Source organism: Chiloscyllium plagiosum, unplaced genomic scaffold, assembly GCF_037043375.1.
Source record: "Chiloscyllium plagiosum isolate Xiang-an unplaced genomic scaffold, Cpla_swu_hap1 HiC_scaffold_23, whole genome shotgun sequence".
NCBI classification, from domain to species: Eukaryota; Metazoa; Chordata; class Chondrichthyes; order Orectolobiformes; family Hemiscylliidae; genus Chiloscyllium; species Chiloscyllium plagiosum.
In genome coordinates this window covers 28,572-43,699 of record NW_028270161.1, presented here as the reverse complement: position 1 = coordinate 43,699, position 15,128 = coordinate 28,572, and the positions used below count along the sequence as shown (strand labels likewise).

The window sequence follows — 15,128 nt, the reverse complement described above, 5'->3', positions numbered from 1 at the left end:
CTCTGCTCTCTGCAACTGGATCCTTAGCTTTCTAACCCACAGACTGCAATCAGTGAAGATAGACATTTCTTTCAAGATAAACCTCAACAATGGAACCCACCAAGGATGTGTTCTCAGCCAGCTATTATACTACCTGTACACCCACGACTGTGTAGCCCAATTCTGACTGAAGACTATCTGCAAGTTTGCTGACAACACCACTGTGGTAGGATGGCTATCAAACAATGATGAGTCAGAATATAGAAAAGAAATAGAGGGCTTGGTGTCATGATGCAATGATAACAATCTCTGCCTGTATGTCAGCAAAACAAAAGAACCAATCATTGACTTCAGGAAGAAAGGAGGAGACATGCCCCTGTCTACATCAATGGAGCTGAGTTGGAGAGCATCAAGTTCCTAGGAATGACACTAACAACCTATCCTGGACTTCCCACATAGATGCGACAGTTAAGAAGGCGTAACAATGCCTCTTCTTCCTCAGGTGGCTTAAGAAATTCAGCATGTCCACAAGGACTCTCACACACCTTTACAGATGTACCACAGAAAATATACTGTCTGGGTGCATAACAGCCTGGTATAGCATCTACACTGCCCAGGAGCATAAGAACTTACAGAAGGTTGTGTGCACACCTCAGACTGACACAGAAGGCAACCTTCCATTCATGGGCTCCATTTACACCTCTGATTGCTGTGGAAAGGCTGCCAACATCATCAAAGACCCCTCCCATCCCAGTAATATTTTGCTACAACCTCTTCCATCAGGCGGGAGATACGGAAGCCTGAATGCATGCACCAACAGCTTCAAGAACAGCTTTTTTCCTGCAGTTATTAGATTGATGAATGGACTGTCTAACTTCAAATAATGTTGATCTTGCTAATGTTGATCTTGCTTTAAGCACCTCCTGTTCAGTGTAACCTATATGCCTCCCTGTCTAAACACTACGATCTGTATATCCTTGCTTGCTTTGATCTGCTTGCACTCCTTACAAAGCAGAGCTTTTCACTATACTTCAGTACATGTGACTACAATAAATAAAATCAAAATCCCCCTCCCGATTTGTCGTGTTAGCACGGGTTAGTCTTTTACTCAGGGCATCAGTGTTCCCATTTATTCTTCTGTGCAGGCTTTTGAAGTTTGTGCATGGCATGAATTTCTGTAACCTTTGAGGCAGTACAAAGAAAAAGAACAAAGAAAATTTACAGCAAAGGAACAGGCCCTTTGGCCCTCCAATCCTGAGTTGATCTAAATCCTCTGTCTAAACCTATCGCCAATTCCTAAGGATCTGTATCCCTCTGCTCTTCACTTACTCATGCATCTGTCTAGATGCACCTTAAACGAATCTACCATGCCTGTCTTTACTACCTCTGCTGGCAATGCGTTCCAGGCACCAACCACCCTCTGTGTAAAGTAAGAGTAAGTGATAGCCTTATGGTATTATCGCTAGATTATTAATCCAGGGACTCTAGTAACATTCTGGGAACCTGGGTTCAAATCCTGCCACATCCGATAATGGAATCTGAATTCAATATTGATCTGGAATCTTATGATGACTGTGAAATCATTGTCAATTGTCGGGAAAAACCCACCTGATTCACTTATGTCCTTTAAGGAAGGAAATCTGATATCCTTACCTGGTCTGTCCTACATGTGACTTTAGACCTACAGCAATGTGGTTGACTCTAATCTATCCTCAGGGCAATTAGAATTGGGCAATAAACATTGGCCTGACCAGTGACATCCACATCTTGTGAATGAATGAAAAAACCTGAAGTAAATGTTGTAGGTGGTGTAGGGACATCGTTCACTGTTCACAGAACAATGTGGTGCACAGCCATGCAGCTTTGAGGGAACATTGTTGGGCATCCTCACCATCTGTCACACTTAGTTCTCTTCTGTTTGTCGACAGTATGGAAAACATTACTTTTCGAGTCAATGTTCCAACAATGATACTGCAGACTTAGACCACCTCTTATCTACAGTTTCTTTTGTTCTTGCACATAACGTGAGTGTTGCTGGCTCAGAATGTTGTAAACTCAAATCTGAGAGAATACTGCTTGGCTGAAGCTGAGCACACTTTGAGTAGAAGGACAGCCTCTGATAAAGGTTCAGGGACCATGCTCTGACAGCTTCTCAACAACGCAGTTCTTGAGAACAAGCGTAAAAGGAAAACCATCGTGATTTCAGCCTCAGTTTTCTTTCCTTTTAGTAATTGTAATTGTTTTTAACTTTCTCCTTATTCCTCTCTTCATCCTCTACTCAATGATTTAGACTGATAAGAACCAAGGATAAAACGGCAAACATTGATCTTTTATGATCTTAACTCATTTAACTAATAATCGTGCTGAAATCATTCTGTGCGCTATTATTCATGAGCATTTTTACTGGTACAAACAAATCAACACATTTGTTTTTCATAATGGCAAATGATTTGTTGGATTGAAGTTTCTGTTCATCCAATGGTGAATTCTCTCAGCTGATGGGTGATTTGTGAATGTCTGCACCAATATTTTCTTGTTATTACGTTCATAGGTAAAACTCAAGTGATGGGAGAAATTAAGATAGCACTGAAGAAGGAAATGAAGACAGATGGAGAGCAGCTAATCGTGGAGATTCTTCAATGCAGAAACATCACGTACAAATTTAAATCTCCTGATCATTTACCAGGTATCACTATTGGCTAACATCAGACGGAACAATGAAGCACTTTTATGCTATTTAACACATGTATGCAGTAATATGTTAAAAAGAAGTAACTCATCAAAGCGAATGGCAAATGCTGCATGAGCATGACTCACTGCTTTATCAATATTGGCTTGTTCCAGAAATGCAGCTATAGGTTGATTGGGGAGGGGAAGATTGAATATGCTCATTTTAGTCAGTTTTGATCTGTGCTGTGAATGTGTATCAGGACACATGGCGATATCAGTATGCAGCAAAATCATCAACAACATTTACATATGAGTTTGTAATATTGTTACATTGAGTACACAAAGCAATCACATCACCCATTGGGTGAGTCAGCATGATGGTGCAAACATTATGCTTTTCATTTATTGCATGTGGGTGTCATGGGCTAGGCCAGCATTTATTCCCAGTTCCTGACTGCCAGAGCTATTTAGGAGTCACCCACATTGCTGTGAGTTTGGAATAACATAAGGCCAGACTAGAAAGCATGGAAGATTTCTTTCCCTAAAGGACATTAATAAACCAGGTAACTTTTTACAACAACTGGTTACACAATTAGGTTAGTTTTTAATTTTAAATTGAGTTCAAATTTCACATCTTGCTATGGCAGGAATTAAACCCACATCCCTAGAACACTAGCCGGGTGTTCTAGATAGCTCATCCAGTGACATTACAACTACATCATCGCCCCTCCCACTAAAGAAGCTGAGATAATCAGAAGTAATAAACACAGATGAGTACATCTGAGCTAAGGTACTGCCTTGAAACAGTGTTTTATCTTACAAGTTATTAATGAAAATGTACTATTTGTCATGTATGTCACACTGAATGGTGTTATACTGAGATTGGAAGAGTCTAGTCTCACTATTCATTGGTCTCAACATAAATTTACTATTTACCTAGTTACTAGGTTTCTTTAATAAAAAGAAAAAGTGAATGTTTATTGCAAAATAAAACATATTCAACAAATTATTGAGCTGGTTAACACACACACATTGAAATATAGAAGTATAAATATTTGCCTAGGGCAATCAAAATGGGATTGGCAAGAGTACAGGTCCAACATGTTCCCTTTAGGGTATCATGTCAGACCAACAAATCCAGAGAGCCCTGATGTCTGAGAATATTCAGGACTGGGTAAAAAGGAGGATTCTGGGTAATCCAAGATGGAGGATGGGAAAATTTCTGGCTGTAACAGCTGCTCCTTTTCTGAGGTATTTTAGGTGCTGGAGGTGATTTACTCGAATTCCAGGAGCAGCAATTACTGTTTTATATGCTGTTGCATTGTTTTGGAACTTTGGAAAAAAAAATCAAAACAACAGCAGTTTTAAAAGGGAGAAGAACAGACTAAGGAAGCACATGGTGAGGTCAGTGCAAGAGAGAGAGAGAGAAAGAAACTGGCACCAGAGTGAACCTGCACAGTACTGCCTTTGCTGTTTGAATTCATGTATCGCTGGACATCAGAGTGCATCTGGGAAAATGAACAAACAGTGATTAGATTAGATTTGATTTGATTAGATTAGATTACATTACAGTGTGGAAACAGGCCCTTCCGCCCAACAAGTCCACACCGACCCGCCGAAGCGCAACCCACCCATACCCCTACATTTACCCCTACCTAACACTAAGGGCAATTTAGCATGGCCAATTCACCTAACCTGCACATCTTTGGACTGTGGGAGGAAACCGGAGCACCCGGAGGAAACCCACGCAGACACGGGGAGAACGTGCAAACTCCACACAGTCAGTCGCCTGAGGCGGGAATTGAACCCGGGTCTCAGGCGCTGTGAGGCAGCAGTGCTAACCACTGTGCCACCGTGCCGCCCACAAACATATTAGATTAGATTACAGTGTGGAAGCAGGCCCTTCGGCCCAACAAATCCACACCGACCCGCCGAAGCGTAACCCACCCATACCCCTACATTTACCCCTTACCTAACACTACGGGCAATTTAGCATGGCCACTTCACCTGACCTGCACATCTTTGGACTGTGGGAGGAAACCAGAGCACCCGGAGGAAACCCACGAAGACACGGGGAGAATGTGCAAACTCCACACAGTCAGTTGCCTGAGGCGGGAATTGAACCCGGGTCTCTGGCGCTGCGAGGCAGCAGTGCTAACCACTGTGCCACCGTGCTGCCCGTGATCTTGGAGGAAAAGACATTTGGATGGGTATATGAATAGGAAGGGTTTGGAGGGATATGGGCCGGGTGCTGGCAGGTGGGACTAGATTGGGTTGGGATATCTGGTCGGCATGGACAGGTTGGACCGAAGGGTCTGTTTCCATGCTGTACGTCTCTATAACTCTAAAAGAGTGACATTTAACATGTACAAAAGGAGCAAAAGAATGGAGGTGAAGTATAGAATGTGCAGGGGAATCTTTAAAAGCGATGCGTAAAACAAAGAGGGGGCATGAGAAAATACTTATGGGTAAAATGAGTGAGAATCCCAAGATATTCTGCAAATATATCGCGGTGAAGAGGATAATGGGGGAAAGAGTTGGGCCCATTTCAAGTCATTCTTTGTGTGGAGCTGGAGGACATTGGTAAGATATTATACAAGTACTTCACAACTGTTCTTGCTGTGCAGAAGGAGGATGCAGGCACAAAATTCAGGAGGAGGGACTGTGAGGTTCTTGAGCAGTTTGTCCGAGGAAGTGAGGACCTAAAAGTGAGAAAATCCCCAGAACTGAATAAGGTGTATCCCAGGCTGATATGGAAAATGAGGAAATTAATTACAGGGAATGTGCCAGAGGACTGGAGGACAGCTCATGTAGTTTCATTTTCAAAAAGGGTGGTAGAGATAGACCAGGGAATTATACACTAGTGAATTTTACATCAGAAATCTTGAAGCAAACTCTGAAGGAGAGAGTATATCTTCATTTGGAAGAACAAGTTTGATCAGGGACAGTCAGCAGAGCTTTATCTGCAGAAGGTCATGCCTAAGAAGTTTGATTGAATATTTTGATGAGGTGACTAGGCATGTTGAGGAACCGGTTGTTGGCTTGCTCGCTGAGCTGGCAAGTTGTTGTTAACATCATCAGTGCAACTCCCATGAAGCATTGTTGCTCTACTCCATTTGATATTTATATGATCTGGTCTGTTAAGGTGGGTTGTCTCATTTCTGTTTTTTTCTCTGCACTGGTTTGTACATGGGCTCTATTTCAACAAGTTTATTGATGGAATTGTGGATTGAAAACCCGGCTCCAGGAATTCCTGTGCATGTCTCTGGTTAGCTTATCCTAGGATGGTTACGTTGTCCCAATCAAGCTAATGGCTTTCCTTGTATGTGTGTACTGAGATGAGGAAGAATTGGTCACATAGTTTTGTTGCTCATTGGTGTTCATGTATCCGCATTGCTAATTTTCTTTCGGTCTGTTCGATGTCGTGTTTATGGCAGTTGTTACATGGGATTTTATTTATTATATTGGTCCTGCATGTCATTGGTGGACAGGATCAAGGAAAACCCTAAGGCTTTCTATAGCAATATCAGGAAGAAAAGAATGACTAGAGAAAGATTAGGGCCAAGTATAGTAGTGGGAAGTTGTGCATGGAGTCAGAGGAGATAGGAGAAGAGCTAAATGAATACTTTTCATCAGTATTCACGCGAGACAAAGACAGTGTGGTCGAAGAGAATACTGAGATACAGGCTGCTAGACTTGATGGGATTGAAGTGCATAAGGAGGAGGTGTTAGCAATTCTAGAAAGTGTAAAAATAACTCCCCTGGGCCGGATGGGATTTATCCTAGGATTCTCTGGGAAGCCAGGAAGGAAATTGCCAAGCCTTTGGCTTTGATCTTTATGTCGTCATTGTCTACAGAAAAAGTGCCAGAAGACTGGAGGATAGCAAATGTTGTCCTCTTGTTCAAAAGGGGAGTAGAGACTACATTGGAAATTATAGACCTGTGAGCCTTATTTTGCTTGTAGGTAAAGTATTGGAAAACACTGTAAAAGATAGGATTTATAATCATCTAGAAAAGATTTAGTTGATTAGGGATAGTCAACACAGTTTTGTGAAAGGTAGGACTTGCCTCACAGACCTTATTGAGTTCACTGAGAAAGTGACCAAACATATGGATGAGGGTAAAGCAGTTGATGTGGTGTATATGGACTTCAGTAAAGCATTTGATATGGTTCCTGATGGTAGGCTATTGCATAAATTATGGAGGCCTGGGATTGAGGGTGATTTAGCTGTTTGGTTCAGAATTTGGCTAGCTGGAAAAAGATTAAGGGTGTTAGTTGATGGGAAATGTTCATCCTGGAGTTCGGTTACTAGTGCGGTACAGCAAGGATCCAGGAAGAGGGTAGTTGGGAGTGCAATAGGTGGATGGAGATGGAGGTAAAGGTGATAGGTCGGAGAGGAGGGTGGAGCGGATAGGTGGGAAGGAAGATCGACAGGTGGGGCAGGTCATGAGGATGGTGGTGACTGGAAGTTTGGAACTTGGGTAAGGAGGGGGGAGGGGAAATGAGGAAACAGGTGAGGTCCACATTGATGCCCTGGGGTTGAAGGGTCCCGAGGTGGAAGATGAGACATTCTTCCTCAATGTAAAGAAGACTACCTCGGGAGCAACAGATGCAATAAATGACATTGGTGGATGTGTAGGTGAAACTTTGACGGATGTGGAAGGCTCATTTGGGGCCTTGGATGGAGGTGAGGGAGGAAGTGTGGGCACAGGTTTACAATTCCTGCGGTGGCAAGGGAAGGTGCCAGGGAGGGTGGGTTGTTGGGGGGGGGGGGGGGCGTGAACCTGACCAGATAGTCATGGAGGGAACGGTCTTTGTGGAAAGCTAATAGGGCTGGGGAGGGAAATGTATCCCTGGTGGTGGAGTCCGTTTGTATGTGGCAGAAATGTTGGCAGATAATGCGGAGTTTGGTGGGGTGGAAGGTGAGGACCAGGGGGTTTCTGTCCTTGTTGCGGTTGGAGGGGTGGGTTTGAGGGCAGAGGTGTGCATTGGAGGGCATCTTCAACCACTTGGGAGGGGAAATTTTGGTTTTTAAAGAAGGAGGCTATCTGGTTTGTTCTGTGGTGGAACATCCTACACTTCCGCCCTCAAACTCACCCCTCCAACCACAACAAGGATGGAACCCTCCTGGTCCTCATCTTCCACCCCACCAACCTCCGCAAAAACTGTATCATCTGCCGACATTTACAACGTTCTCTCCGTGACTACCTGGTCTGGTCCACATCCCACCCCCCCCCCCCCCACCACCAAAAACCCACCCTCCCATCCTGGCACCTTCCCCTGCCACCGCAGGAATTGCAAAACCTGCATCCACACCTCCTCCCTTACCTCCATCCAAGGCCCCAAATGAGCCTTCCACATCCATCAAAGTTTCACCTGCACATCCACAAATGTCATTTATTGCATCCGTTGCTCCCGATGTAGTCTCCTTTACATTAGGGAGACTGGATGCCTTCTCGCAGAGCGCTTCAGGGAACATATCTGGGACTCCCGCACCAACCAACCACACTGCCCCGTGGCCGAACATTTCAATTCCCCCTTCCACTCTGCCGAGGACATGCAAGTCCTGGGCCACCACCACCGCCACTCCCTCACCACCCGACGCTTGAGGAAGAATGCCTCATCTTCCGCCTCAGAACCCTTCAAATCCAGGGCATCAATGTGGACTTTGCCAGTTTGCTCATTTCCCCGCCCCCCACCTTACCCCAGTTCCAATCACCTTTACCACACCTCCATCCATCTATTGTACTCTCAACTACCTTCTCCCCAGCTCCACCACCGAGGCTTCCAGCCTCATTCCTGATGAAGGGCTCCTTTCTGAAACATCGATTTTCCTGATTCTCGGATGCTGCCTGACCTGCAGTGCTTTTCCACCATCACTCTAATCTTGACTCTAAACTCCGGCATCTGCAGTACTCACTTTTGCCTACCGCAAGGATTTGTTTTGGGTTCAATGTTGTTAGTCATTTATATAAATAACTTGGATGAAGGCATAGAAGGATGGGTTAGTAAATTTGCGAGTGACACTAAGGTCGGTAGATAGTGGATCGTAACAAAGGATGTTGTAGATGACAGAGAGATATAGATAAGCTGCAGAGCTGGCAAATGAAGTTTAATATGGATAAATGTGAGGTGATTCACTTTGGAAGGAGTAACATGAATACAGAGTACTGGGCTAATGGTAAAATTATTGATAATGTAGATTAGCAGAGAGATCTCGGTGTCCAGAAAGTTGCCATCCAGGTCAATAGGGTTGTTACGAAGGCATACAGTGTGTTAGCTTTTATTGATAGAGGGATTGAATTTCGGAACCAAGAGATCATGCTGCAACTGTACAAAACTCTGGTGCGACCACATTTGGAGTATTGTGTACAGTTCTGGTCATCACATTATAAGAAGGATGTGGAAGCTGTGGAAAATGTTCAGCGGAGATTTACTAAGATGTTGCTTGGTATGAAGGGAAGGTCATACAAGGAAAGGCTAAGTGACTTGAGGCTGTTTTCGTTAGAGAGAAGCAGGTTGAGAGGCGACTTAATTGAGACATATAAGATAATGAGAAGGTTAGATAGGTTGGACAGTGAGACCCCTTTACCTCGGATGGCGATGGCTAGCACAAGGGGACATAGCTTTAAATTGAGAGGTGATAGATATAGTACAGATGTTAGAGAGTTTCTTTACTCAGAGTAGTAGGGGCAAGGAACACTGCCTACAACAGTAGTAGACTCGCTGACTTTAAGGGTATTTAAATGGTAATTGGATAGGCATATGGATGAGAATGGAATAGTGTAGGTTAGATGGGCTTCGGATTGTTTCCACAGGTCGCGCAACATTGAGGGCTGAAAGGCCTTTACTGCGCTATAATGTTCTATGTTCTATGTTGTGGGTGTGGGAAATCATCCTTGTGAGTAGTTGACATAGTGTGGCTGTGGGTTGGTGTGCTACCATGATTCCTAGTGGTCATAGAAGTTTGGTTGTCATTTTTAATATGGTCTTAATATAAGGTAGGGTAACCAATGTATTAAGTGTAAATATCAAGCAGAGTAAAACAACAACACTTTATGGAAGTCACACTGATGATGTTACCTAGCGTGGTGACGAAATGTTTGGATGACAACTCCCCAGCTTGACGAGTAAACCAACAACCGCATCTACAACCCAAGCTACAAATCTTCACAAAGACCTTAAAATGTACAGGATAGTATAGTTGAAGTAATTTACTTGGATTTCAGCAAAGCCTTTGACAATGTCCTTCATGGGAGAGTATTAAAGAAGGTAAAAACACATGGGATTCAGGGCAACTTGATAAGTTGGATTTAAAATTGATCTAGTGACAGGAGACGAAGAGTGGTGGTCAAAGGCTGTTAGTGTGACTAGAGGGCTTATGCCCGAAACGTCGATTCTCCTGTTCCTTTGATGCTGCCTGACCTGCTGCGCTTTTCCAGCAACACATTTTTAAGCTCTGATCTCCAGCATCTGCAGTCCTTACTTCCTCCAGATTGGTCAGATGGGCAGATCAGTGGCAGATGGAATTTAGCCCTGATAGGTGTGTGGTGATGGAATTTTGGAAGAAGGAACAAGACAAGGGAGTGTTCAGTGAATGACAAGACACTAGGATGCTCACAGGAACAGAGGGATCTTGTGGATCCTGAAAGCTGCAGGACAGGTGAGTAGGGTGGTTAAGAAGGCATGCAGGACACTTGAGTTCTTCAGTCATACCATTAATTATAAGAACAGAGAAGTTACATTGGAGCTGAACAGAACTTTGATGAGGTCGCAGCTGGAGTACTGTGTGCATTTCTGGTCACCATAGGATGGATGCCATCTCACTGGAGGGGATTCTGAGGAGTTTCAGCAGGATGTTGCCTGGGATTGAGCAATTTAGCTATGAAGAGAGGCTGGATAAACTCAGCTTGTTTTCTTTAGAGCAGAGAAGGTTGAAGGGAGATCTGATTGAGGTGTATAAGATTATGAAATGTAAGGTAGAATATTAAGATTTATTTGATAAGGTATGAAGAGGGTGAATAGAAAACAGCTAATTCCCTTAATTGAAGGTTCAGTAACAAGGGAGTATAATTAAGGAAGAATGTTTAAAGGGGATTCTGGAAAAATTATTTTCACCCAGAATGTGGTAGGTATCTGGAGTGCACTGCCTGGGAGAGTAGTTGAGGCGAGAAACTTTGCAACCTTTAAAAAGTGTTTAGATGAGCACTTATGGCTAATGTGGTGCCATTTGCAGCTTATCTATATTTCTCTGTGCTAATGCTCTCCGGGTGGGTTTAAACTCATTCAGCAGTGAGATGGGAAGCTAAATTGTTGTTCCAGTGACCAGGAGGTTGAGCGTAATAAGGTCAGAAATAAGGTTTCAAGGACACAAGAGTTCACCAGCAAACAGGAAGGTGGTTTGAAGTATGTCTACTTCAATGCCAGGAGCATCCGGAATAAGGTGGGTGAACTTGCAGCATGGGTTGGTACCTGGGACTTCAGTGTTGTGGCCATTTTGGAGACATGGATAGAGCAGGAACAGGAATGGTTGTTGTAGGTTCCAGGATTTAGATATTTCAGTAAGGACAGGAAAGCTGGTAAAAGAGAGGGAGGTGTGGCACTGTTAGTCAAGGACTGTATTATGATAGCAGAAAGGACGTTTGAGGACTCGTCTACTGAGGTAGTATGGGCTGAGGTTAGAAACAGGAAAGGAGGGGTAACTCAGTTACGAGTTTCCTAGAGGCCTGCAAATAGTTCCAGAGATGTAGAGGAATCGATAGCAAAGATAATTCTGGATAGGAGCGAGTGTAACAGGGTCGTGGTTATGGGGCTTAGACTTTTCAAATATTGACTGGAATTACCATAGTTTGAGTACTTTAGATTGGTCAATTTTGTCCAATGTGTGCAAGATGGTTTCCTGACATAGTATGTGGACAAGCCAACAAGGGTCGAGGCCACATTGGATTTGGTACTGGGTAATGAACCTGGCCAGGTGTTAGATTTGGAGGTAGGTGAGCACATTGGTGATAGTGACCACAGTTCGGTTATGTTTACTCTAGTGATGGAAATGGATAGGTCTATAATGTAGGGCAAGAGCTATTGCTGGGGAAAAGGCAATTATGATGCAATTAGGTAAGATTTAGAATGCATAGGATGGGGAAGGAAACTGCATGGGATGGGAACAATTGAAATATAGAGCTTATTCAAGCTACTGCATGTCCTTGATAAAATATGTATCTGTCAAGCAGGGAGAAAGTGGTCGAGCGAGGGAGCCATGGTTTTCCTAAAGAAGTTGAATCTTTTGTCAAGAGGAAGAAGGCTTATGTTAGGCAAAGATGTGAAGGCTCAGTTAGGGCATTTGAGATTTGCAAGTTAACCAGGAAAGACCTAAAGAGAGAGATAAGAAGAGCCAGGAGGGAACATAAGAAGTTGTTGGCAGGTAGGATCAAGGAAAACCCTAAAGCCTTCTACCGGCATATCAGGAATAAAAGAATGACTAGAGAAAGATTAGGGCCAATCAAGGATAGCAGTGCGAACTTGTGCGTGGAGTCGGAGGAGATAACGAAAGTGCAAAATGAATATTTTTCGGCAGTATTCACACTGGAAAAAGACAGTGTTGTTGAGGAGAATACTGAAATACAGACTACTAGACTAGCTAGGATTATCGTTCACAAGGAGGAGGTGTTAGTAATTCTGAAAAATCTGAAAATAGATAAGACCCTGGGCCAGATGGGATTTATCCTAGGATTGTCTGGGAAGCCAGGGAGGAGATTGCAGAGCCTTTGGCTTTGATCTTTATGTCTTCATTGTCTACAGGAATAGTGCCAGAAGACTGGAGGATAGCAAATGTTGTTCCCTTGTTCAAGAAGGGGAGTAGAGACAGCCCTGGTAATTATTGACCAGTGAGCCTTACTTCAGTTGTGGGTAAAGAGTTAGAAAAAATTATAAGAGATAGGATTTCTAATCATCTAGAAAGGAATAAGTTGATTAGGGATAGTCAACACGGTTTTGTGAAGAGTAGCTCGTGCCTCTCAAAGGCGGAGGTGGGTGCTGCAGATGCTGGAGATTGGAGCTGCAGATGTTCGGATGCTGTCTGACCCGCTGAGATTTTCCAGCACAACTCTAATCATGCCTCATAAAGCTTATTGAGTTCTTTGAGAAGGTGACCAAACAGGTGGATGAAGGTAAAGTGGTTGATGTGGTGTATATGGATTTCAGTAAAGCGTTTGATAGGGATCCCCATGGTAGGCTTTTGCACAAAATACAGAGGCATGGGATTGAGGGTGATTTCATGGTTTGGATCAGAAATTGGCTAGCTGAAAGAAGACAGAGGATGGTGGTTGATGAGAAATGTTCATCCTGGAGTTCAGTTACTAGTAGTGTACCGCAAGGATCTGTTTTCATGCCACTGCTGTTTGTTATTTTTATAAATGATCTAGATGAGGGTGTAGAAGGATGGGTTAATAAATCTGCGGATGACCTTAAGGCTGGTGGAGTTGTGTATAGTGCTGAAGGATGTTGCAGGTTACAGAGGGATATAGATAAGCTGCAGAGTTGGGTTGAGAAGTGGCAAATGAAGTTTAATGCAGAATTGTGTGAGGTGATTCACTTTGGAAGGAGCAACAGGAATAAAGAGTACTGGGCTAATGGTAAGATTCTTGGCAGTATAGAAGAGCAGAAAGATCTTGGTGTCCATGTACGTCGATCCCTGAAAGTTGCCACTCAGTTTGATAGGGTTATTAAGAAGGTATGCTGTGTATTAGCTTTTATTGGTAGAGGGGTTGAATTTCAGAGCCATGAGGTCATGTTGCAGCTGTACAAAACTCTGGTGTGGCTGCACTTGGACCATTGCGTACAGTTCTGGTCACCACATTATAGGAAGGATGTGGAAGCTTTGGAAAGGGTTCAGAGGAGATTATTAGGATGTTGAGGAGAAAGTGAGGTCTGCAGATGCTTATGCCCGAAACGTCGATTCTCCTGTTCCCTAGATGCTGCCTGACCTGCTGCGCTTTTCCAGCAACACATTTTCAGCATTATTAGGATGTTGCCTGGTATGGAGGGAAGGTCCTATCAAGAAAAGCTGAGGGATTTGAGACTGTTTTTGTTAGAGAAAAGGTTGAGAGGTAACTTAATGAGACATATAAGATAATTAGAGGGTTAGATAAGGTGGATAGTGAGGGCCGTTTTCCTCAGATGGTGATGGCTAGCACAAGGGGACATAGCTTTAAATTGAGGGGTGATAGATATAGGACAGATTTCAGAGGTAATTTCTTTACTCAGAAAGTAGTAGGAGTGTGGAACGCACTGTCTGCAACAGTAGTAGACTTGCCAACTTTAAGGGCATTTCAACAGTCATTGAATAGACGAATGGATGAAAATGGGATAGTGTAGGTTAGATAGGCTTCAGATTGTTTCCACAGGTCGGCGCAACATCGAGGGCCGATGAGCCTGTATTGTGCTGTAATGTTCTATGTTCTATGCAGCTAGTGCCAGTAGAACGTACCCTGAGATAGAGTCTTGATGTAACAAAGCATGGCAATAGGCCCTTCAGCCCAAACTGGTCCATGCTGACCATGGTGCCCACTCGCTAATTCCAATTTCCTGCATTTGATCCATATCACTCTAAACCCTTCCCATCCATGTACCTATCCAAATGTTTTTTAGATGATGCTATTATACCTCAACCACTTTCTCTGGCAGCCATATACTTCTTAAATCTTTCGCTTCTCACCTTAAACCTATGTCCTCTAGTTTTCAATCCTAGTTTCCCATCCCTGGGAAAATAACTATCTGCATTCATCCCGTCAATGTCACTCATGATTTTATATACCTCAATAAGGTCACCCCTCATTCTCCTATGTTCCAAGGAATAAAGTCCTATCTTGGCCAAACTCTCCCTTTAATTCAGACCTACTAGTCCTAACAACATGCTTGTAAATCTGCTTTGCATCTTTCCAGTTTAACTATGTCTTTCCTATAACATGGTGACCAAAACTGTATACAATACTCCAAGTGCAGCCTCATCAACGTTTTACACAACTGTAACATAACGTCCAACTGCTATACTCAATGCTTTGATGCAGGCCAGAATGCTAAATGCCCTTCTTTACCACCCTGTCTGCCTGTCACACTGCTGTCAAAAAACAAAATTGTTGTCCTCCTAGGTCCCTCTGTCCTACAACACTCCTCAAGGCTTTACCATTTACTGTATAAGTGCTACCTTGGTTGACTTTCCAGAATGCAACACCTTACATTTCTCTGTATTGAATTCCATTTGCCAATCATCAATCCACTTCCCCATCTGACCAAGATCCCTCTGAAATTTTTGATAATCTTCCTCACTATCAACAATATCTCCTAATTTTGTATTATACACAAACTTACTAATCATGCCTTGTACATTCATATAATTAAATAACAAATAGCAAAGACCTTGGTGCCTAGTGTCCATCACGGAAGTTGTTTGGAATAAATGGCGAGTTATAATGGCCAGGCA

General features: G+C 43.3%; 1 protein-coding gene across 10 annotated transcripts in view; it reads left to right on the top strand.

Annotated features, from left to right (window-relative positions):
- LOC122561485 (protein piccolo) overlaps positions 1-15,128 on the top strand; it is a 650,955-nt gene that overhangs the window by 615,278 nt on the left and 20,549 nt on the right. For 9 of the 10 annotated variants that reach the window (XM_087999305.1, XM_087999304.1, XM_087999306.1 and 6 more), the window contains one exon: positions 2,531-2,665. In XM_087999305.1, the coding sequence (XP_087855431.1) occupies positions 2,531-2,665 (135 nt within the window). Of the gene's footprint in view, positions 1-2,530; positions 2,666-15,128 lie in introns of those variants that run through there. The other variant, XR_015761043.1, reaches the window with a different exon arrangement.